At 39.0% G+C, this 25,225-nt stretch overlaps 1 protein-coding gene across 2 annotated transcripts in view; it reads left to right on the forward strand.

The window, feature by feature from the left end:
• The window catches only part of ARID1B (AT-rich interaction domain 1B), a 438,423-nt gene that overhangs the window by 49,436 nt on the left and 363,762 nt on the right, over positions 1–25,225 (forward strand). For both annotated transcript variants that reach the window (XM_041745687.1, XM_041745688.1), the window contains exon 3: positions 2,879–3,073. In XM_041745687.1, the coding sequence (XP_041601621.1) occupies positions 2,879–3,073 (195 nt within the window). The remainder of the gene's footprint in view (positions 1–2,878; positions 3,074–25,225) is intronic.

Below are 25,225 nucleotides of genomic sequence, written 5' to 3' on the forward strand. Positions count from 1 at the left end.
TGAAATTTGAATTTTGAGCAGAACTGTTAGGCCTACACATATTTTCATTCAGGTGAGATCAGTTCTGGCAAATTCCTATGAATCCCCAAGAACTGAGCTTTCTTGTAGGGGGGCTTTGTTACAGCCCACCACAGACCCATTGAGATGCTCTGTCCTTACCATGCCTTGTGTGTCCAGTTAGGATGTCAACTCCATGTGTTACATTTTTGTTCAGCCTGTCTCCTTCAGTTAATTGCTCATTTCTCTGGGATAGGTTGTTTTCATTTTTCTTCAGTGCCTGGTGCACTGCGCATTTAAGAGATACCAAGGAAGGAGGGCAAAGATTGCATGCAGCTTTGGGCTGGGGTGTCAGTGGGAAGAAACTGGCAGTTTTTGTAGCTTCCCCAGCTTGGGGTCTGGGTTTGTGCTCCTGGCTTAGCTCTTACCTCCCATTCATGCCATAGCTCCTTACCTTCTAACTACTGCTCTCACCTCTGTGGTGAGGCTTTTGTTGCCAAACCCAGCAATTACCTTCTAGTCACCGAATATGGAAAAGCTTAGCCTTCACCTCTTAAACACCAGGGTTGCATTTGCCATGTCTCATTTGTTGTGATGTACGACTCCCTTCTTTTCTGTGACACCATACTCTCTGGAATCTTTATTTTCTGACCATTCTTCTGGCTTCTTTATGGGCTGCTTCTTTCCCTTCTCTCTAAAATGGTGTTATCATCTACAGTTTTGTCCTCTACCATTGTTCTTTTTTCACATATTTTTCCTGGGTGAAATACTTGAGTTTTTATATGCTTCCTGTTGATTAAATCATCCAGTATTTGTTGAACATCTTATTATGTGCCAGGTGTACTATTTGACTTATGTCCTAGAGATACAATAGTGAGTAAAACAGAAGAGTTGCTGCCTTTCCAGGAGCACGTATCCTCTATATGCTGACTTTTCCCTATATATCATTCTTTTTTTTTTTTTTTTTTCCTATATATCATTCTATGTCAGCCCTTACTCCCAAGCTACAAACATATTGGGTTCCTTCCTATTTTATTATTTTATTTTATTTTATTTTATTTTATTTTATTTTATTTTATTTATTTTTTAAGATTTTATGTATTTATCCAAGAGAGAGAGAGAGAGAGAGAGAGAGAGGCAGGCAGAGACACAGGCAGAGGGAGAAGCAGGCTCCATGCAGGGAGCCTGACGTGGGACTCAATCCTGTGCTCCAGGATCATGCCCCGGGCTGAAGGCAGGTGCTAAACCGCTGAGCCACCCAGGGATCCCAGGTTCCTTCCTTCTAGATGTTTTCACCTGGGTTTCCTATAGGAACCTCAGATTTCCTATGTAGACTGAAGGTTCCCTTTGGCAAATGGAGGAGAGAGCTGATCTGCTTCTACCTCTGCATATCCTGTCTCAGATGGTGTCTTACTATCTATTGAGCCACCTTTGATTCCTGTCTTCTTCCATCACTTAGTCTCCAAGTTGTGTTGTATTTCCATCCCATTACTTGAATCTGGGCTTTCTTTCTGCCACTACTGCCACCAGTTCAGTATTTCAGCTCACCTGCCTGCTGCAGTAGCCCACCCTGGCTCCAGGCAGCTGCTTGAGAGCAGGCCTTCTGAAGCTGGATCCAACTATAGCTGCCTCTGTTAAAAGCACCTAGTGGTTCACCCCAAGGTGCAATCTGAAGCCTTTCGGATGACGTGCAAGGCTCACCCATGTACTGTCTTCTGCCTGCTGCAGCTTCTTTGCAAATTCCTGCTTCGTTTGGATCTCAACTGCTTATGTTTACTCATAAACATCAGGCAGCTCACCTTCCTTGAGCCTCTGCTTTATGCTGCTCCTTCTGCTCTGTGGTTCTGTATGCCCTGTCCCTCCCCACCTTGAGCCTGGCACTTTCTCACTCATTTATTCTGGTAATCTTTAAGCCTTCTAGAGGGTTTTCATATATATTATATAGAGTCTGGCATACAGTGGGGATCAATGTATGGTTTTGAAAGGAAGGCAAGAAGGATCTCTTGTATGAATGCTGCAGGCTTTTTTTAGCACCTTGGGGCGGGATTTCCCTTGCCAGGGCTTTTGCTCCTTTGAAGCACCCAAGGCAATAAAGTCCCAGTTGAGTCTCTAGTTCTGGCTCTCCCGAATGGCCTTGGCCCTGAGGCCCATGGGCTGACTCACTAAACCCAAAATAAAACTCAGAGTCTAGATTTGAACTGGTTATGTTTGGTAAGATACTGACATAGGGAAGGTGGCTTGTGATTCATAGTCTGGGTGCCTATTCATATGCACTAGTGATCTTTGAAAATTTTTACCCTAGACATTCTGTATTATCTAAAATCTACCCTTTCACTTTCTAATGAGTACTCAGATGCATTAATGTTTGATCAGGAGTTGCAGACTCAGGTCCAAATTAGAGTAGTTTTTCTGAGAATACTTTGAAGTCAAAATCGTTGCTAACCACTCAGTATACTTTATCTTTATTACTAGTAAGCTAAAGGAACTGGCTGAGATTAACTGTCATGCTCATATCCTATATGTATAGCAGAATTTCAGATGCAAATGTTTTCTCTTTGCAAACTCTTTCCTCCTTTTGTTTCCTTCTTCGTAATTGCTAAAACCTTCCTAAAAATAAAAAATAAGTGTCATGTATCCATCTAGACCTTTTCCCTAAATGTTCTGGGTTTTTATATGCCACCTCATTGTTTTTTTTTTAATTAAATAATTGATTTACAGCATATTAGTTTTAGATATTATAACAATGATCTGATATTTGTATACATTGTGTGTCTTTAATATTGTCAAAAGTAAGGATAGTTGTGTAAATGTTAGTGTAACAAAATCTCTGCCTTTGTAATACATAATGACTTAATCCGTGTCTTTGTTTATTTCTTTCCAGGGCAGCCCAATGGATCCTATGGTGATGAAGAGACCTCAGTTGTATGGGATGGGCAGTAACCCTCATTCTCAGCCTCAGCAAAGCAGCCCTTACCCAGGAGGCTCTTATGGCCCACCAGGCCCGCAACGGTATCCAATCAGCATCCAGGGTCGGACCCCAGGGGCCATGGGAGGAATGCAGTACCCACAGCAGCAGGTTTGTGCTGGTTTTAATCCCATTTCCCCTTCAAATTGGTGATGTTTTGTCTTTGTTGCTGTCTACCTAAAGATTGGTACTGAGAGAATTAGGAAGCATTATTTTCTTTTTTCTTCTAGTTTTCATAGTTAATTCAGGTAATCACAGGTGCAGTTTTCTTTCAAAGAAGGAAAGGTGATAGGGCACCTGGGTGGCTCAGTTAGTTAAACTTTCAACTCTCAATCTTGATGCAGGTTTTGATCTCAGGATTGTGACTTCGGCCTGCCTTGGGCTTCATGCTTGGCGTGGAGTTTACTTAAAAAAAGAGCCATGGTTGGCTCAGTCATTAAGCATTGGATTCTTGATTTCCCCTCAGGGTCATGAGATGGAGGCCTGCCTGGGAGTCCCAGTGTGAGCTGCTTAAAATTCTTTCTTTCTCCCTAGCCCTCTTTCAGCTTGCCCCACCTCCTGCGTGCATGCACATACACTCTCTCTTTAAAACAAATAAAAAGGGGATCCCTGGGTGGCGCAGCGGTTTGGCGCCTGCCTTTGGCCCAGGGCGCGATCCTGGAGACCCGGGATCGAATCCCACGTCAGGCTCCCGGTGCATGGAGCCTGCTTCTCCCTCTGCCTATGTCTCTGCCTCTCTCTCTCTCTCTCTGTGACTATCATAAATAAATAAAAATTAAAAAAAAATAAAACAAATAAAAATAATAATAAATAAAAAGGAAAAGTGAGCTTCTTAGAACAAAGTGGACAAAAATACCTATTTAGTGGAGGCTGTTACCGTGTTCCTGACTGTAGTTGAAAGATAGGCAGTCTCATCATTTTGCACTACATTATATAGATCTAAACCCCATGAAGTCAACTTCGCTTTCTAACATTTCTGATGTTAGACTGGCATGTTTTGAACTGTGAATAGAGTTCTTAAGGTGAAGTTTTAATTATTTAAAAAATAAATAACCATGAAAACGGCATCAACTTTGAGAAAAGTTTTTTTATTCTCACAAAAAGTTTTTTTTGCGTTTATTTCTTAACATATTGCTTTCATATAAGAGGATTTGGTGTACATCTGTTTTCTTAGATTTGGATGGGTTTTGTGTTTTACTTAAAAAAAGACTTTTTTTTTAAAAGCCCCCCCAGTATTTTTCTCCTTTTTCTCTAGAATCAAATAGTTGGAGTTACTTTTTAGCCATAGTAAACCTATAGTCTCTTGGATACTAGAGTATATCCTTGTTATGTTGGCCTGAGGAAGCATGAAATTAGGAAAAGACTAAATTAGATTCAGACTCGTTAAGGTGTTTAGTCACTAGAAATACCAGAAAGCCTTATTTATAAATTCCCACACCACGTCTTTAATCCTGGGGGTGCACTGGGCTGATGCTGCCTACATTTTCCTGCCTCCAGATAAATTACTCCTTAATGTTGCTAGTACCCCATTCCAGTATTTCATATACTTCCTCTCTGGAAATTCTTCCCTGTGTTTGACCAAAAATCATCTGTGGCAGAAAAAAAAAAAGGATCAGACTTTTCTTCTAAGATGGAAGTGGAGAATGATACACTTTTACATGCTCCAGAGCTGTGTTGATGAAGTTGCATCTGAGCCTTTTCTTTTATAGGATGAATATTATTTTTCCTCTTTATTTTTTGTCCCTCCTTGGGCGGTATTTTTATTTCAAGGTGGTTGTAGGGAAAGATGGAAGTAGCTCAGCCTTTGAATCCTAGCTGTTGGTTCCTTAAATAGCTGTTATTACTCCTTTATTAAAATTGGCTGCCCAGAATTCTGAGTCACTTACACACTTACTTAATTGTTCTGTTAATTTTTTCAACATAATTCCGTTCTTCCAGAAATATTTTGCTGCCTAGAATAAAACATCTTTAGCTGAGGTTACTAATTGTGAGGGGGAAATAGTTTGTACATGATTGAAAAATAAGACATGATTGAAAAGTACGACATGATTTTCTTTTCCTTTTTCTAGTTTTAATTCAGCTTGCTCTTAGTTGAGGGGAAGAAAGCCCAAGCAGCTTGCTACCAAAATCCTATTTCTCCTCTGTAGCTGATTTCATTTGGGGGCTGATAGTCCTGTATGATAACCCCAGCCACAGGAAGAGAAGAAGGGAAGAAGTAGCAGGACTTGTGGAAAGAAGTAGATGCTAATCACTCCTTGTTTATCTGTATCTTCTTTCCACTATATTTTCCTGCTGTCAGAAATTCATTTTGAAAGGTGATGTTTATGGTAAGGTACGAGATACTCCTTTATCTTTTTCTCTGAACGAATTCAAGTCTTATAAGTTTTCGACATTGGCATAGTTTGCAATGCCAAAGTAGAAGTCCAGCAAATGGAAAAGAGTGTATAAACAACGGTTACCCGAGGGAGCGCCTGGGTGACTTGCTCCATTAAATAGTTGCCTTTGGCTCAGGTCATGATCTCAGAGTCGATCCAGCCCTGTGCTGGGCTTCCTGCTCCACTTGGAGTCTGCTTGAGGATCCTCTCTCTCCCTCTCCTCTGCTGATCTGCCCACTTGTGTGTGCCGATTCTCTCTCAAATAAATAAATAAAATCTTAAAAAAAAAGATTACCCAGGAATATTTTTTTCATTATTTTCTTTCCTACATGTGTAAGCCTGGAAGAAGAGGACGTACATAAGTACATGAGTAATCTTAATTTCTTGGGTTCTTGGTATTTTTTTTTTTTAATTCCTGTGTCTCTTACATACTTTTGAAATTCAGTAACTCTTGGATTTCTTTGAAGGGACAAATTGATGAAGATAACTCACCAACTATTTCAGCAAATTTTTTTTTTTTTTTTTTTTTTTTATTTCAGCAAATTTTTAATTAAGATTTTAGATTAGGCATTTTACTGCTAACCAGAAGAAATGCCTAATTCTAATTGAGGACAAATCTTTCTGATAATGAAAGGAAAGTAGTGTTTCTGGTAAGAAATTGAATGCCTTGGCCATAATATGTCAAACTTTCATATTGAGTTCATCATAATCAAGTGTTCTAAGTAATCTGTATTGCCTTTTCGTCCTTTCATTTAGTTATGATGTAGTCTTAAAATATAGTATCTTGTTTTGATAAGTAAAAGGCTAAAAATGGCTATGAACGCGTTTTTGAATATGTGTAACATTTTAAAAGGGACTCAACTTTTAAAATACTAGTTCATGTGATCAGTTAGGTATAGGCTAATTAATAGCCTTGAATGGAAAAAAAATGTAATTAAGAAAGTTTTGGGTAAAAGTTATTAGAGCATATTTACTTTGTTAGTTTTAGCCTGTGTTCTTGGTGGGGAATTCTCAGTGAGTTGCTTTGTTTGTAAATTTTGGGTAATTATAAACTTGTCCACAGACAAGGCCCTGGCACAGTGATTGGCTGCTGGTCCTGTCCGTTTTCTCCTAGTATTAATGTAATTGGCCGAGCATTTTTGTAATCATGGCTGCTAATGTTTCTCAGGGAAGAAGTTGAAAGATAATGATGACATTGAGTTTTTATTGAGTGGACATCACCACCTAGGCATGACTTTGCTTTGGATAGCCTCCAAAGCTTTCTGTGTTTGGTTTGTGAGCCTCTAATGAGCTGAATCAGGTTCATTTAATATTGCTCATATATTTCTGCAAAGGATTAAAATGCAGGAATTCAAGTTTGTAAATTGAGTTGCCCACTTACCAGCTGAGTGGTAAGTTGTCTTTGGCTCAGGGGTCACAGTTTGATTCCTGGCTAGCGTTCCACCCCTGTGATAGGAATTGTAAATGAGTATTCTGTTAGAAAGGACTGCCATGCTTATATGAAATTTAACATGGATAATATCCCTGCTTGCTTTTTGTTTCTGAGAGTCAGGAGAAACTGGCCATCGAGTATTTGATTTTAGTGTTAACCTGGTAATTCTTGATTTTGTATGGTGATAATTTTACTTTTGCAATATACTCATGACTAGGTCTTTGAGCATGACATGATAATAGTACATCATTTTGGTATTTCTTAACTGGAACTAGATTTGTGCTCTTTAACATGCTGATTCTCCCATACATCAGGCGAATACATGGCTAAACAGATTAGTTTTGCACAGTGCCCTAAAAACTAGTCTACTTGAGTTTCTATTGAGCCGAGAGGGGAAATGAATTTTCTATGCCTCTGTGGAGAATGTTCTGCCTCTAGGCTCCTGGAATTCAAACTTGGAGATGGTTAACGGAAGTATACTGGTTGATTTCGTCTATTACAGAACCACACAGAGGAAATATAATCTTTAAGGTTACCAGAATCTGACTCTTGAGTTTTTTTAGATTTTTAAAATAACATAGACACTAAGGTACCCCTGGCTGGATCAGGGATGTGGGTGAGCAAATGTTTTGTTTTACTTCTCTTGTCCTTTGTGATTATAAATGTATATGCAGGCCTGTGCCAACTTGCTTTAAAAAAGATTTTCATATAAAAGAAATAGCACACAGGGGAAATAGGCTACAGAAGTGAAGGTATATTTATTTGTGTCAAGCACATTTCAATTACCGCATGTAGTGTTGAGATTTTTCCTGAGTTATCAAGGGTTAGTGGGTTGATATTTTAACTATTCTTACCTTACTGCAGAAGTTTGTATAATCTAATGCCTCTTGGCATTATAAAGCCAGGGAAAGGGGAAGAGGGCAGTTTTTTTATAATGGAAAACACGATCTTTTTAGTTTTTAAAAACACATCTGTCTTCCAAAGACCTTTACAAAAATAAGAGCATGATATAACAACAAGAATATAATAGTTTTGAAAGGTATTCTGGAAAAATTAAATAGAAATTAGTTATTTTTGTTAAGGTGATCCATCTGAACTTATCCCTTAAAAACCTAATTAAAGTTGAAGTTCTTTTGAAGAAGACTTTAGAAATCAATAGGTATTCTCATTTGTGTCTTTATCTTCTGTACCCTTTGGATATGTGTATTTTGCTGTGTGTTTTTTGAGTAAAAATGTTATGTTATTTCAGAACATAAGCATTTTATTTGGTGCTATCTTAACAGCCAAAACACTTCTTCCAATGCAAATGTTTATTTTGGCAGCAGATGTTTCTAAAAGGAGACAAACATTACAATTGTTTGGCTAAAATAAATGTTTTCTTTGGGGTTATTGAGGCAGCCAAGCAAGTTCTAGGATTCCCACCTGTGTTACTTTATATTGTCAGTTTATTTGGGTAAAAAATGTTTACTTTAAAAAATACAGTTAAAATTATGTCTTATTCAGTTTGAACAATGTCTTTGAAAAGTCAGGATGGATGAGGAGGGAAGGGTTGGTTAAAGACGTAACAATTACAGAATTATTTAACATTAAATGTTTGTTTAGACTCCGTCTCTGAATCCTAAATGTGAATCCAATAATCAGGTATTAATTTTGGTTTTGCCTAATAAGAGCTTAGACATCCAATTTTTTTTTTTTTTTAAAGATTTATTTATTTATTTATGATAGACATAGAGAGAGAGAGAGAGGCAGAGACACAGGCAGAGGGAGAAGCAGGCTCCATGCACCGGGAGCCCGACGTGGGATTCGATCCCGGATCTCCAGGATCGTGCCCTGGGCCAAAGGCAGGCGCCAAACCGCTGCGCCACCCAGGGATCCCTAGACATCCTATTTTTAAGGAGCATCATAGGATGGGATAAGATGAGAAAGGAAGACTTGACTTAAAGGAAAAGAATGGGTGCGTAGAGTTTGTTTTACATCCAGACTCAGTTTTTTTGATAGTTTATGTTTATTCAAAGACACACCCACTCGCACTTATGTGTGCACACGCTTACTTGCACACACTTATTTAAGGCAGAATGTTTGTGTGACAGTGGCATCTTAGTATAACCAAATGTATCTCCATACGCATACTGAATATATTAAACATGTATTTTATGTGTGTTTTAGATATGTGTACATAAAGAAACAAATACATGAATAAAATGAAGGTAAACATTTTGGGCAGTAAAATAATGAATGCTGAGAGATTTCTCTCACTGTGTTATTTGTAACATTTTTATATAGGCATGTTCGGTACCAAGAGACTAGGAGCCAAGCTGCTTTGCTTGCACACCTGAAATGTTTGGAGTCCTTTCAGCGGATTGCAGATTTGTATAAATAATGGCCTTTTGTTGGCCACATTTTGTCTTGATTCTCTCAGTTGTTCTTCATCAGTGAACATAAAGGTATTTAAGGTTTACCAACAAAATACATTTACACCTCATATTTCTGCTTCCAAGTAGATAGCAGATGCTACTATCACTGATGCCAGAGTTCCCTGTAGATGGAGTTTTGTACCAAGAGAATATTTTTGAAAAGATTTGTAGATATGATAATTTTTATTTGCTCCTTAAAATGTAAATTTCTGGAATACTTAACTGGTTTTATTTACTTTTTATATTGTAGTTGAATGTAAGCATATTTTGAAGCATTCAATGTGACATCCTTAGAGGAGGATTAGAAGAGATCACATTTCAAGTTACAAAGAAATTTTTAAGTTGTTAGCCTTTTTCCTAAAAAATGAGCAAAAACCAGTTTTCATACTTGAAAATTTAATGAGAAAATATGAGATGATTTCTCTTGTTTGGATAGCTACTTTTACATTAGAAAGTTTATACCAAATAGATTTGGTTTTTTATTTGAACATTTACATTGTTCTAGGTATTTATTATAATGTATACAGCACCTGTTCTCTGCTTGTAGTTTATACCCTTTTGTCACTCACATATGAATTCTACATATTTTACACTCATGGACTTTCAACTAAAATATCTCTTAAACTTTTCTGTTATGTTTTTGTCTTTGAGATATAAATCTCACACATGTTTTAGGTAGCATTAGAATTGCTTGAGTATATTTTAAATAAATTTTGATTTTTTGTTTTGGTTTTACAAATAAACTTTAAATGTGATATTTATGTTAAAATTAAAGCAATTCAGATAAAGCTAACGGTTGATACCAGTAAACCAACCAACCACATTATTTCAGTGCTCCCTGAAACACAACCAACCACAGAAATCACTAAACAACAAAAATCCCAGAATATAAATTGACAGTTACAGTGACTGGCATAATTTAGACAGTAGTTCTCAAGTTTGCTGAATATTAGAATCTCTCAGGGTGCTTTACAGCACTCCAGATTGGGATGTTCATATCAAGGACATCTGAATGTTAAGGCCCCCTTCTGTCTTTTTCTGAGCTCCACAGGTGACTCCCCAGTGTAGCCAGAATTAACAACTAGGTGATAGAGATGGACAAGTAAGGACCCCAGACTAGATTTTGGGACAGCAGCATTGCCATTCTTTGGACCCTGCCCAGGGAGTCAGGTGCTTACTGCTGCCTTAATGTGTCCAGAAGCAGGAGGTGGGACAGTGGAGTCCTTGCTGATTAATGCTGGTAATCTTGGAAAAATCAAGACCTCACCCTGCTCATCTACTGAGTGAGGGACTTTGACTATGAGATCTCCTGGCTTGGAGATTTAGATAACTATTATTTAAAATAATACTTAACGATTTTTCATTTTAGTTTTAAATTTTAGAGTTTTGTGACTCCAAGTACCGTCTTCTGAAATTGATGCTTGATGGGTTGTATTAATAATTACTAGCCTACATTCTTTAAATTTCTTTGTAGAGGTGAAAGAGGTGTTCTTCCTTAAAGATTAGCAAATTGTTGCAATCAATGCAATCAGTTATTTACTTTTAATTTAATTTTTTTAAGATTTTATTTTTGAGAGAGAGAGCAGAGTGAGAGAGAGCGAGCTTGAGAGTGCACAAGCGGCGGGAGGGGCAGAGGGAGAGAAGCAGACTCCCCACTGAGCAGGGACTTGGGAGTGGGAACAGGGAGCCAATGCAGGGCTCCATTCCAGGACCCTGGCATCATGGCCTGAGCCAAGGGCAGAAGTTTAACCAAGTGAGCCACCCACGCACTCCTAATTTTATTATTTTTAAAGTGAAAATTTTCTCAGATAACTTCTTCTTCTGAATACCTGTGGTGTACTAGGTATGTAGAATGTTGTCTGTCCTTTCTAATATGTAGAAAATCATAAGGTTGAGTGAGATGTTAACTTTATTTGGAATCACAAAAGGAAACAGAGACCCAGTAATTACTTACTCATTTAATACATTATTACTTTCTAAGTAGTTCTGAAAATAAGTGTATACCGTACATTAGGATAAACTGTGTACAGTGAGTTCTGAATAGAAATAGGGACTTTTAAGACTTATATTCTGTACTATTATTTTCACTCCTCTTTGAGTGCCACAAAGAGGGATTTGCTGGCTGTATTTTTGTCTTTTAAAATGGTTTTTCTCTGGGTGGCTGGGTGGCTCAGTTAGCTGAGCATCTGCCTTGGGCTCAGGTAATGATCCTGTGGCCCTAGGATGGAGCCCCATGTGAGGCTTCCTGCTCAGAGGGGAGTGTTCCCCCTGTCCCCCACTTATATGTACATGCTCTGACATGCACTCACTTTCTTTCTCTCAAATAAATAAAAATCTGTAAAAAAAATTCAGGCTTTTTCTAAGGGTAAAAAGTTTTTTAACTTCATGTTAGTAGCTAGAAGTTAAATTCTTTATGGTCAAAAGTTCTTTATGACAGCTTGATTATTTTTGTATGCAACAAATTTATGAATGTCCTTTGTACTTCTTTTTTTAAAAGATTTTATTTATTTATTCATGAGAGAGACACGGAGAGAGAGAGAAGGCAAAGACATAGGCAGAGGGAGAAGCAGGCTCCTCGCAGCGAGCCCAATGTGGGACTCGATCCTGGAACTCTGGGATCATGACCTGAGCCCTGAGGCAGATGCTCAACCACTGAGCCACCCAGGCATCTCCCTTTGAACTTTTCATTTTGGAAAATAATATTAAAAGTTAAATCTGTAGTTTTGAAAGAAATTAGAAAAGACAGTTTAGCAGAGAAGGAGAAGAAAAAGAAGATGGGTGAGAGCATGAAGGGAAGAAGGAAATCACAAGGCTACAAATAGGAAAAAAACAGCAGCCTTGCTTCTCTACGAATGGCTGTGTAGATGCCTTCCTGGTGCTAGGGAGCTTACTCAGCCTGGGTTCCTTGGCCTCAATGGGAACTCCCCATGTGAGATCAGGTGTTAGAAATTTCCTGGAAATTCTGGAGCTGAGACCTGAGTGTGGTTAGAGTGTATGTATAAAGCAAACATTCCTTACCTTCTAAGCCTCAAACCAAAACTTAGCAACTGTTGACGACAGCAGGAGTTACCAGCTTCCTATTTCCTATGAAAAAGTATGTTTAATTGAGAAAGCAGACTGTATTCCAAAGAAGTAACCGAATTAGTCTGTCTCTATTGATATTGAATCAGTAAGAACATACTTTCTTTTTTCTTTTTTAGTAATGACCAAATAAACCGGTGGAATTGGCTCTTCAGGGATAGTCAAAAACAGGATCCAGGTCAATTTCTATAAAACATCAAACATTCAGAAACAAAGAGTAAGACTAATGTAAATAGCAAACACTGAAAAGATTGAATTAAAATGCAAAAAGATCCATTGCTAAGATAATTGTTTAACTCAATGGACCGGAGACTTGGAAAAACTAGCTCTATCCGGATAGTTGTAGATGAGCCCCCAAGGAGGGCTAGGGAGAAGTGTCTGATGGAAACTCCAATCTGAGTGCATCCCAGAAAAGACAACCAAATAGGGACAGTTTTCCCAGTATGGCCTGTAAGGATTATGTGTCGTTTTATAATCTATATCATTGTTACCATTGCTTGCAGAGAAAGCTGGGGAAAAGGGAAGTATTGGAATAATTGTTATTATAATTGATGGGTTGTTATCACCTCAGAATACTTCTTTAAGGGTGGCTGAGAAGGAAACTTCCTTTTACTTAATTAGTATATTACTTTAAATTTCTAAGATTTTCTGATATCCCAATAGTCTGGATATTTTAAGCATTTTACATCCTTGGAGGTGTCCTCAGAGTGTTTTGGGCTTCATAGCAAAGTAAGACTTCCCCTCTCTACTTAACTACGTGTAAGTCCTGTGCTCTTCATCACAGGTCTTTGAGATGAGAGGATCTTATTCCCCAGGAATTGGCCAAATTTTGATACTTGGGAGAAGAGAAAAGACCAGAATTTATTTCTTTCAAGTCCATTGGACTGCAAGGGAGACCCTTTCTCCATTATTGTCTCTGACTGATTTCTTACCTATTCTTCCTTGTTGGTTTCAAAAATAAAGAGTGAAAGGAGTGACATCATTGGCCCTAAGTCTTCATGACATCAGGTTATCACAGCACACTTGGAGTCATTTCCAGAATGATCGTTAAAAGCTGATTTACCACATATATGCGTTAGGTCATGAGAGTAGTAAAATACTGAATGGAGAATGAGGCAGAGGGTTCCAGGAAGGATTCCAGAGTCCACTGGGGACTCAGCCACTGCTGCTGAAAGACACAGAGACTGGCATTAAGCGACATGCAGGCTTCTTACTTCTCAATCAGAGTCTGTATGGTTGGTCTAACTGAAAGAAATTAAGTCTCCTAGCTGCTAGGGAGGCTATGAATTTGAGTTTTCAGGTCTCAGTTGTTGGAGGCAGAATGGTTTGGATACTACATCTTTGCCGAGAACACAGAATTACTCCTGACAGTCCCAGAGTTTCTCTGGTGTAAACATTTCCCTCCTTAGTCTTCCTGTTCAATAGATGGCAGCTCCATCCCTTCTGCTTGACCCCACAAGCACCTCACAGTCCTCTTCTTTTTCTCAAGCTCTCAATCTGTTAGAGAACCTCATTGCTTCTTTCTTCAGAATAAACCAGAAATGGCACACTTCTCACCACCTTGAAGGCTACTGCCCTTGACTAAAGGTCCATGGACACCACCTCCCATTTGTATCACCATAGTGGACTCTCTTGACTTGCTGCTCCACAGTCTGTTTTCAGCAGAGTGACCAGAATGGTCTTTTGAGATGGTAAAAGTCAAAGCAAGACACTGAGTCCCTGAGGTCCACTTCTATATCCACATCCCCAAGCCTGGCTCTTCCTTCTGCCTGGAAGGCTCTTGGCTGGGTGTCGGGCTTGCCTTTTTCCTTCTTTTAAATTTCTGTTGAGATGTTTGTTTGATCTTCTCAGACTTCTTGAGTTGAACTGCACACTCCTCCTGGCCCTGGCCCTGGCCCTGGCCCTGTTTTATTTCCTCCATAGCACTTGCCACCTGAGGTGTGCTTGTTGCTTCGTTGTCATTCCTATTAGGATATGAACTGTAGACAGCAGAGACTGGGTCTCTGCTGTGGCCTCTCATCTGGAACAGCACATGGCTCTTCACAAACATTTCCCAGCAAACAAAGAAGAATGTGCAGAATTGTAGACTCTGGCCCAGGAAACCCATGGAGCCCGGTGCTGAAAGGTTCGAGTGTGTTCACATTATATCTGCCACCTGTATGTGGCTGAGAGGCTGTTCCTTGGCCATGGCTTCCTCAGTTTCTAGCTGAATTGCTAGTACCCAGCTCCTAGCTGATCTGGTAGGAAGCCTACTAACAACCACTGGGCTGTCCCTGTAAACCTGCTGTTAGATTCCAGAGGAGTTTCTGGTACCTGAGAAGCCATTACGGCATGGTGGTTCTCTGTTGGTCCTCCTTCCAACATGTGCAGGATTAGGGGCCTGTAGTCCTCTCTCTGATACTAACCCCACTGAGAAAATTGGAGACAGCACGACTCTACATCAGGGCTGGTAACGTTCATCTGGGTTCTCTTGTATTGAGTGAAATACTTAGTAGGGGGAGACATGCAAAAATTTCCAGACCCTAGCTGAATTGGATTTGGCGTAAATGTGATACAGGCTCAGGTCTTTGTCCTAACACTGGTCATTTGACAGTGCTTATGGAGGAAAACCCCCCAATGAGTTAGGATGCTGTTTATGGAAAACACATTTTTCCAGTAGGGATTTACTGGTAGAGGAAGAGAATTCCTTCACAGTAGAGGCAGAGCTGTGCCATGCATGGTGGGAGTATGAAGTATCTGAAAGGGGCTTTTAGATCCTCAGTGGTGGGGGAGTAGTTTACATCCAAGCTTATATTGGAATTGTGTAAAAGCCGGTAATTTATGGGGAAAAAAACCTTAAATGTGATGTTGCAGTTCTCCATCAGTGAAACTGGTAAGTTGAAACCACTGTTTTTAGCAGACATTGTTTTTCATGTGCTTTATGGAGCAAGCACACTTGTATAAAGCTTAGCTTTTAGAAGAGGTGTGTTAGGGACCGAGGTTTGGAATTGTTAACCTTTGCCTACATTGTGCTGTTGCTTGTTTCCAGAAGCAGAGGTCATGGCCACACTCAGAATGAAAGTTACACCTAGGAGTAAAGAAACGCAGTTTAGACCAAATATTACAAAATTATTCCTATGTGCTTTATTTCAGTTGAGGATGTGTGATAGATAAATAATTGACTTTTAAGGAAGTACAAGGATTTAGTGCCTCAGTATTGATGTGATCTCATTGCCCTCTTCCTCCGCATCGTGATTATCACTGATCATAGTTTCCTAGCTGTAAAATATGAGAGATTGTCATTATGTGCCAGTAACAACATCAGTCCCCTTGCCGGGTGTCACACTAGGTACTTTTATGTCCGTGCTCTTGTGTAACCCTTGCTGACCTTTCATTTATCTCCACTTTCTGAATAATAATAAGAGCTAATATTTATTAAGGGCTTACTCTGTGTCAGGCACTGTTTTACTTACTTTACGAGGATTAACAATCTTCATGATGGCCTCCTGGGGCATGTGTTATAATCCTCAGTTTATAGATGAGGAAACTGGTCATTTGACCGTGTTTGTTTAAATTTATGTACTCACTAAGTGGCACGGCAAGAATTTCAGATCCTTGGCACTTTCTGCTGGGCCCACTCTAGCATAAATTTTATGATTCTGGTAAAACTGGAATGCTTCTCATCAACTGAGATGAGAATTCATTTGGATTTCTGAATAGTAAGACTGATTATAGTTAAGATAGCCTAATTTTGACACTGAATGTTAGTTTCTTTTTTTTTTAATTTTTTTATTTATTTATGATAGTCACAGAGAGAGAGAGAGAGAGAGAGAGAGAGAGAGATTGAGAGAGAGAGAGGCAGAGATACAGGCAGAGGGAGAAGCAGGCTCCATGCACTGGGAGCCTGATGTGGGATTCGATCCCGGGTCTCCAGGATCGCGCCCTGGGCCAAAGGCAGGCGCCAAACCGCTGCGCCACCCAGGGATCCCTGAATGTTAGTTTCATTGGCTTTGTAACCTTTACCACGTTGAAAATGGAATGTTGGGCAGCCCGGGTGGCTCAGCAGTTTAGTGCCGCCTTTGGCCCAGAGCCTGATCCTGGAGACCCTGGGTCGAGTCCCACGTCGGGCTCCTTGCGTGGAGCCTGCTTCTCCCTCTGCCTGTGTCTCTGCCTCTCTCTCTCTCTCTCTCTCTCTCTGTGTGTGTGTGTGTCTCTCATGAATAAATAAATAAAATCTTTAAAAAAAAAGAAAATGGAATGTTACCTATGAGGTCTATCACACTTAAAGAGTCAGGAGTTTTTTTTATTGAGGTGAAATGCATATTACAGAAAGTTACCCACTTATTAGTGTACAGTTCAGTGAAATTTAGTACAATTCATAGTACTGTGCAACCACCATCTTTATCTAGTTCTAGAACATCTCCTTCACCCCCAGATGACATTCTGGTCCCTATTAAACACTCACTTCCTGTTTCCTCCTCCCCCTACCCTGGGGCAACCATTAGTCAGCTGTCTCTATAGATTTACCTATTCCAGATATTTCACATAAATGGAATTGTAGAATATATGACTTTTTGTGTCTAGCTTCTTTCACTTAACATAATTTTTTCAAGGTTCATCCCTGTGGTAGTACATATCAATACTTCATTCCTTTATATGGCTGTACATCTTTCCATTACATAGAGACAGTATCTTTTGTTTCTCCATTCATCTGTTGATGGACATGTGGGTTTCCATGTGTCAGCTAGTGTGAATAGTGCTGTTATCAACATTTGTGTACAAGTATGTGTTTGAATGCTGGTTTTAACTTCTTTCAGATATATATACCTAGGAGTAGAATTGCTAAGTTGTGTGGTGATTCTGTGTTTAGCTCCTTTTTTTTTTTTTTTTTAAGATTTTATTTATTTGAGACAGAGTGTGTGTGCTGAGTGTGTGTGCAGACAAGTGGGAGTGGAGGGGCAGAAGGAAAGAGAGAAGCCAACTTCCTGCTAATCAGAGAGCTGGACATGGGGCTCGATCCCAGGACCCTGAGGTCACAACCTGAGCTGAAGGCAGATGCTCAACCCACTGAGGCACCCAGATGCCCCTATGCTTATCTCCTTAAAGAACTACCCAACTCTAGCCGCTGTAACATTTTACATTAGAATCATATGATTTTAACATTGGTCTGGTGTTTACCGAGACTGTTCTAAGTGCCAGGGCATATATCATGTCATATAATTCTTACCAAAGCTATTAGGTAGGTAATGCTACTTTGCCAGTGGGGAGACCAAGTAGGTGGGTAGCTTTTCTGGGGTCATTGTGCAGCCTTAAAGACCTTCCGTTCCAGCCCAGTGCTTCTCCGTGTGTTCCACATATCCTGTTGACAATAGGCAAGGTTGTTTTGGATGCCACATAGACACAGCATTACATAGCACTGAATCATATAGTAAAAAAGTTATTTTCTTACAGATTTTTTCTTTCTATTGAATGGAACTCTAATACCATTCCAACACTTCATAGCCCCTTTTCCCGGTTTTCCATTTTCTAAAGAACAGGCCTCAGTCTAAGAGCCTTGGGAAGGTGTCAGCATCCAGTTAGAACGTAATCATATTGTATTGTCTTCATAGTCTGTATTTTGTGATGATCTTCTATTTATGGCAGGCAATACTGGTTTTCTATTTATGGTAGTAGATTGAAAGTTTTCTTTAAAATGGAATTATTTGAATTAAAAGAGTGATTCATATCAAAGAAAAACTGCTCATACTGTAAGTGGAGTTTATGTACTTCCAGTTTAGCCCAGCACACATTTATTGAATGTGTACTAAGTGTTCTGTAATGTATTTGCACTGGGGAATGTAAAGATGGCAATAACCAGGTCTTTGCTCCCTGGATGCTCTGCAGAGAAAGAAGTTAAGCAGTATGTAGTGAGTTCAGGTGTCCATGTGTCTTTGGTGCTATGGCAACACGGAGGGACATTTTCCTCTGTGAGGATAGGAACGGGGGGAATGTTAGATTATATGTGTGGATATAGACTGATTCTAATTGTACCAGGTCTCTAATGAATTTTGAAAATTGATCTTTTGGGTTCAGATAAATATCATTATCTCATGCATCCATTTGATTCGTTATTATTTTTGTTTTGTTGAACTAAGAGGATATTATTAAGGTCTAAAGTGGTTTGTTCACTTTGTTATGAGACATTTATTGCTAACTGTAGAGGAACTTGGAGTTCACTCATGCAAATACACGTATGTGGGTCTTTAGAGTGCTGCAGTGCTGTAGTAAGATTTGGAGAACATGCTCTGGGAACAGCTAACGCTGCATAGAATGGGTGACATAAGGCCTGGATTTTGGAGTAGGAGTTTGCTGGGTTTGGGAGAGGAAAGTTGGGGGAGGGAGTGCTTTTCAGTTCAAATAGGATTTAAAGGGGTCTTTATGAATTTTACAGAATTTTTCGCATTCTAAGTTTGCACAAGCATAGAATCTAACTTCTTTTTTTCTTCTTGTGCCTTCAAATTTTCCTTTCATCTTTGCCCATATTAGTGCTTTGATGGATCAGTTCAGAAAGCAACAGGGTTCCTGTTTGAAGACCGGCTGGATCTTGTTTGATTTTTTCTTTTTTCTTTTTTTTTTTTTTAAGAAGAGAAACTGTCTCTCCATGCTAAGGCTTTGAGAATGGAGAAAAATACTAATCTATTCATGTATCAAGAGGGGGCAGAAATGTGACGTGTCTGTAAACATTGTTTTAATAAGTAGACCTTTGAAAAATGGCCTGTGATTCTATTAGCATTATTTTCTTTTACCTCAGAGATCATAGTAAACTGTGCCTGCGTCATACGATCCTGACGCCTCTGCTGCAGTTGAGTTTATCCTCACAGAATGAGTATCAGCTCTTATGGCCTGCAGTGCTCAGGAATTCCTCTTGTAGAAAAGGGAACGAGCCAAAACGCCAGGGTAATATTTAGACAACATAATCAACGCTCTGAACTTTCATTCCAGTGGTTTAACTGGGGTGAGTGATGATACGGAAATATATAAAGAAGCTAAATTTTGAATAAAAACGTAAACATTGCTTATTTTTCTCCTCAGTTGAGCTTTCTTGTTGACTTTCACATTTCAGGCTCTGACCTCTGCTTTTACGAGCAAGAGTGTAAAAGTGCAACCTCATCAGTTTTTCTGATTATTGTCAGTTTTATTTATTTGTGTTGGCCCTGATAACATATTTTAGGGTATCTTTTCTTATTCTACAAATTGCTTACATTTACTACACATCTTTTCAAATTAAGAAGGAACATGTAACAGAGGGCTTGCTCATGTCTGTTAATCAGATTTATATAATTCACTATGACAAATAAGGTTTTCTCTCCCTTTTTTCCCCCCTTCTATTATTTTTGGAAGCATTTTAATTTGTATTCATTACATTGTTCTTATGTTAATGGCAAGATATATGACTGATACTATATGATTTTTAAAAATTAGTCGCTTGGAAATCCAGAGCTAAATCAGATGATTTCTTTTAAAGATAAAGAGGTGAAGGGTGACTTTGTTTTGATTACCTTATCTTAATTCTAATATGAGAAAGGAAGATTATGAATCCTAGAGACCGTAGTGTCTCACCTGCCATTTGGTAAACTGAATATGAACTTATGATTTGAATGTTTTGTCAAATATGCACACTTCAAATACCCCTACAGACTATGGTTGCAATATCCAGCAAATGAATTATAAAGATTATATTGAAAAGGACATCAGTGTCAGTATTAGCAAGCTTTCCCTTTTTGTCATTGCTGTTACATTTGCTAAGTTTGGTTCTGGTGCCATGGACCACAGGTTGAACCTGATTAGGTAGGGATTGCAGCTGAGTCCAAGAGCCTTTTCTTAATGAATTGTATTCATTCTGAAGGATCTATCCTCTTTTCTTTTTAAAAAAGAGTATGTACTGTAAGAAATAATATCACAAGATATTTAATGTTAGTTGGACGTTTGGCCACAGATGACCCATGTTAAGGAGAGTCTGTAGTATGTCTGTCACTCAATATAAAGGACTTGCCATTGGGAGGCTCACAGTCTAGTGGAGAAGACCCGTATATTGAAAAATTATTTTAAGGAATGCCTGGGTGGCTTAGTGGTTGAGTGTCTGCTTTTGGCTCAGGACATGATTCTGGAGTTCCAGGATTGAGTCCTGCGTTGGGCTCCCAGCACGGAGCCTGCTTCTCCCTCTGCCTATGTTATATCTCTGCCTCTCTTTTTCTATGTCTGCTGTGAATAAATAAATAAAATCTTTAAAAAATTATTTAAAAAGTTTCCTCAATAACATGTATACATAGCTTAAAAGATAGTATTACAAAGCTTCTTATGAAAAATATCAATTCCCATTCCATCATTCCTTGTCTATGATTTCCAGTCCCCGGAGACATCCATTTCCAACTTTTAATGGTTTATTCTGGTACTTAAATCCATATTTCTAAATGACATGGTTATGTTGCTATTTTTCTGTTTTTCAAATTTAGACTGTATCTATTAACTTCACTATGTAAAAGTTAACTCTTACACTGCCCTGCCTTACAATTAATTTTCCCCTCTCTTTTCTCATTATATCTTAAGTTGAGGTTAAATTAACACTCACCTTTTACATTAACAGGATTGTATAATATAACTGCCTATAGTTGAGACATGAACTATGAATATATTTTCTTAATATGCAACTTTTGGTTATCCTGAAGTTGATAATTGCCTCATTGTTTTACTTTAAAAAGTGTATATATCTACAATTTATCCTTATTCTCTGATAGAACTGTACAGTTCTCAATAAGGTGGAACTGAACAGTTAATCAAATTTCAGTGAACATTTTTCATGTTCATGGAACTTGCCGTCTTTTGAATAGCCTTTCTATGTTTGGTTAAATTCCTGCATTTAAAAGGTCTGCCTCCACAATTTAGAATTCAGAACTCATATCCATGGCCTCACTTGCAGCTAGGATGCAGTCAGATGACTTATATTCTTTCTGTGAGACTTACCAAAGCAGATTTTGATCTGGAATAAACTGTGTTACTTTCTTCCAAATTTCTGGCTTGGCAGTAGTAGTTGAGTCTTTGGTTAGAACTGGAGTCTCTCTGACTTGTTCTCTATTCCATATGTTATTACTCTTATGAGTTGTTGTGTACATGTAGTAAAACTTCTTAAACCGTCATTCTCGGAATTACTTTGGTTTCAAACTCAGTTTTCTGAATCCACGTCTTCTGTCTTTATGTATGTTTTTTATTTTGGTGGGTGGGACATACTGTCTAGTAGCTTTTTAGGAAGGGTGCAGGAGACGAAAGTCTTTTGGATATCAGAAAGATGCCATTTCTATCATCACGCTTGCTTGGTTGTTTGGCTGAGTATAGAATTCTAGATTGGAAATCATTTTCCCCTAAAAGCTATTTTTCTGTTGCCTTCTAGGCTTACAGTATTTCTGTTAAGAGGTCCAGTAAATCATCCTTTATATGTCATCTATTTTTTTCCTGTTTGATTACTTAAGCCTTTTATTTCTCTGATTTCTAAAATATTGATGAGCCTATTCATTTTGCTGGACCCAGCCAGTGTGAAACTCAATTCTAGAAATTTTTTTGGAGGGGGGCGGAATACCATATTTTGGGTAATTTCCTCATCTTGATTTTCTGTGTTCTTAGTATTTGGAAATCTTACTAGTTGGATGATAGAAGTTCTAGATTAACCCCTTATATTTTAAACCATTTCCTCTGTCTCTTTTTCATATCTTTGTCTTTTTTGTTCCAATTTCTGGTAGATAGTCTTAATTTGTCTTCCAGCTGTTGTGATGAATTTTTTTATTTTTGTTTTCTTAGTTTCACTTTCTGTGAACTTGTTTTCACTAAATTTTCATTTTTTATACCTTCTTCTTATTTCATGGATACAGTAGTTTATCTCACTGAAGATCATTTTAGGATCTTTGTTTTTGAAGTCTTTCTCTGTAGTCTCCTTGTCTATGTTTCCTTTGAGTCCTTACTGTCTTTACTCTTCATTGTCTTTCCTGCTGGACGCTTTCTTGAAATGTCTGGTGATCCTTGACTTTCTGTTCATATGTTACAGTTAGATATGGAAGAACAGAAAGCTAAGAACCAATAGAAAGATTTATGTGCTTTGACAGGTGTGTCCCCTGGTAGGCCTACATGATGGGGAGGGGATCACCCCATGTTGTTTGAGAATCTTCAAGTGTTATCTCTGTTGTCATCCTTGTCTGCCTTCCCCCCCTCAATCCAGAGAGGAAATGAGGGCATCTGGAGGCTGAGTGTGCCTCCATTTAATCTTCCATACTTCCATGTAATCTTCTCTTTTCCATGGACTCCTGTCTCTTGCCAACCTCTCCAGATGGCAGTCCTCTTGACTTTTGACAGGATTGGGGTGGAGATTAGAAAGGGAGGTGCCCTGAACTACTCATTACAGATATTTCATCCAGCCCCCTGCCACCCTCTGATTCCTGAGTCATTGGGGTTCTGAGCTTTAATTAGCTTGCTTCTTATCCTCTCACCTAGAACAAATTAAAACTTTAATTATCACTTGTCTATCTGCTTTTCTCCTTCCAAAAATTTTTTGACCTCTTATCTGCTATCATCTTAAGTTTTCTTTGCCCTTGTGGATTTTTACTTTAGAAGTTTATTTACTATTACTTTAATGGGGTTCTATGAGGGAGTAGAGATAAACATGAGTACTTAATCTAACATGTTTACTGGAAATCTCTGCAAAGACCTTTTTAATCAGTTTTTTTTTCTTATCAACCTATTGTCTGCTTATGAGGTTTTTATAGTGTGTGCTACCTGGTAATACACTAGGACTTTTCAGTGGCTCAAGGAATTTGTAGACTAAGAATAAACCTATGAATAAATGAATTGAACTGCTCAACTGGAGTGTCCTCGGGTTGGCAGGGAGCCTGGCCTGACGAGGCAGTGTGAGGCTGGGGTGGTGGCCTTTGTTTAGATGAGCCGGAAAAGCCTCCTGGAACTCAGGAAGTGCTGCTCTGGGGAAAATGATCTCCCCAGCTGTGTTTAGGACTGAGCGAAGGGGAGGTCGGAAGTAGGAAAGCCAGTCGGCTCTCTTACCAGCTAGAGGAGAAATCGGTGCCCCTGTCTGGATAAAAGTCCTCTAGTGAAGGGGAAGTAAGGGGGGGGGGGGAGGGTCCAGTTGACAGAGATAACATAAAGGTAGAAACAAGTCTGGAGGTTAACTGCATATGAGAGCAGACATTTTAATGATGTTGAGGTCAAGGATGATCCTAGTGTTTAAAATTTTAAGGATACACTGAAATGTGAATACATTCTGTAATAAAATTACTAATGCAAATCTATAAGTAGGTAACTTTTTTTTTGGTTATCCTTTGCTTTAGGAGGAAAAAAAAGGGCAAGTTCAGTAAAACACTTTAAGCTTATACTTATTCAGACAAGAAATTTCTGACTGTAGACTTGGGTCTATAAAAATGATAGGTGCTTTCTACCTGGTTTTCCAAAGGCAGTGAGCAGCATCTGCCCCCTGGAAGCCACATCAGGATCTAGTAAATACAACAGTGACAAGAAGGAGCAGTGCCTGGAGCCCCACCTGCCTGCCTCCACTTTGTCCTGTCAAATGTCCTGACAATTTTCTTTTCAGATTTGGTCATGAGAATCCTGACAAAGACTTCAGTATTCAAAGAAAGAGGAAATGTGTTCATTTAAGGCAGGAGACTGTACTGATGATGTCTGTGTTTACATGTAGTTTTTAACAATAAGAGATGAGACTCAGAGAACTTTCTGATAAATACTTCTCTACTTAGAACATGACATTAAGCATAGAAGCATAGTCCTCAAGCTCTTATGTATTCAGTTGTGATCTTGCTGTATTTGAGTTTCATCTGAGGCAGTGGCTTCCTGGTATCTGTATGTGTGGCCCAGTGCCAAGACCAGTGTGAAGTGAAGAGCAACTACAGCAAACTGTTGGAGTAATTATAACAAAAGTCAAGTTTGTAGACTTATATGTCAGGAATAAAAAATGAGTCCCGTTTATTTCGCCAGTGTTTGGTGTTCACATTGCTGTTTATGTAATGATACATATGGTCTTTCAAAGTGATCATGTGCTTTCACAATGAGGTATCTGCCTACTTCTATCAGCTTTCACAAATGCCGTCTTTTTATATCATCTCTATCACTGTTAAGACAGCGATTGGTGATGAGGGTACCTCAGGACGGAAGGCTTCCATGGAGACCACCATCCTGTTTGGGGGGTGCGTGTGGTGGTGATTCTTCCCTGAACGTTCTGGTGCCCTCATGTTGGCCTCAGCCTCAAGCCCCTGAAGTTAAAAATACCCTGTGTGTGGCCTTGCCAGCTGGCCAGTGGCCAGGGGTTTTATAGCCTGGGAAGGGAGCTTTGTGCTGGGGGTGGAGGGTGGTGCCGGAGTCACACTGTGGGGAGCGTCTCTGCTGGCTTGGGGAGCCCCTCCTGCCTTAGCTCTGTCATCCTAAACGAGATAGAAGGGGGATCTGATGCTGGCCGCCTCCCATAGCTTTTGGTAATTTGTTTGTTAAACTAACCAAGGAGACAGTTTGAAATAGATTTTCCCATTATTTTGAAGCCTATTGTATCTGATGCCAGAGAGTAACTTCACTGCTTGAGTACGTTTACTTTACCTAATTAATTGAGCACTGGCTTCGTAGAGAAACAGGTTTATTAAATGTCAACGAATTTGGGATGTTTAGTCTTCACTCTGGCCTTCTGTGTCCAGTGGCATTTTTCCTAAATTATGTCTGGAATTTCCTTGGGATTATGCCTGTGACATTTTAATTCCAAATTCTTGCTTAGTTTCTTGGGAAGGTTTCATTTGTTTTCATAATTCTTCTGTAAGAGTACCTAGAAAATAATTCTTATCTCTTCTCTCTCCTATCTTTCTTTCCTGGATGCTGTTGTATTCACCCAAATCATAGGGTTAAAGTAATAAATACCATTGACACATTGCTTTGTTTTGTTATTAAACAT

The sequence above is a fragment of the Vulpes lagopus genome, chromosome 2 (assembly GCF_018345385.1).
Source record: "Vulpes lagopus strain Blue_001 chromosome 2, ASM1834538v1, whole genome shotgun sequence".
Classification (NCBI taxonomy): Eukaryota; Metazoa; Chordata; class Mammalia; order Carnivora; family Canidae; genus Vulpes; species Vulpes lagopus.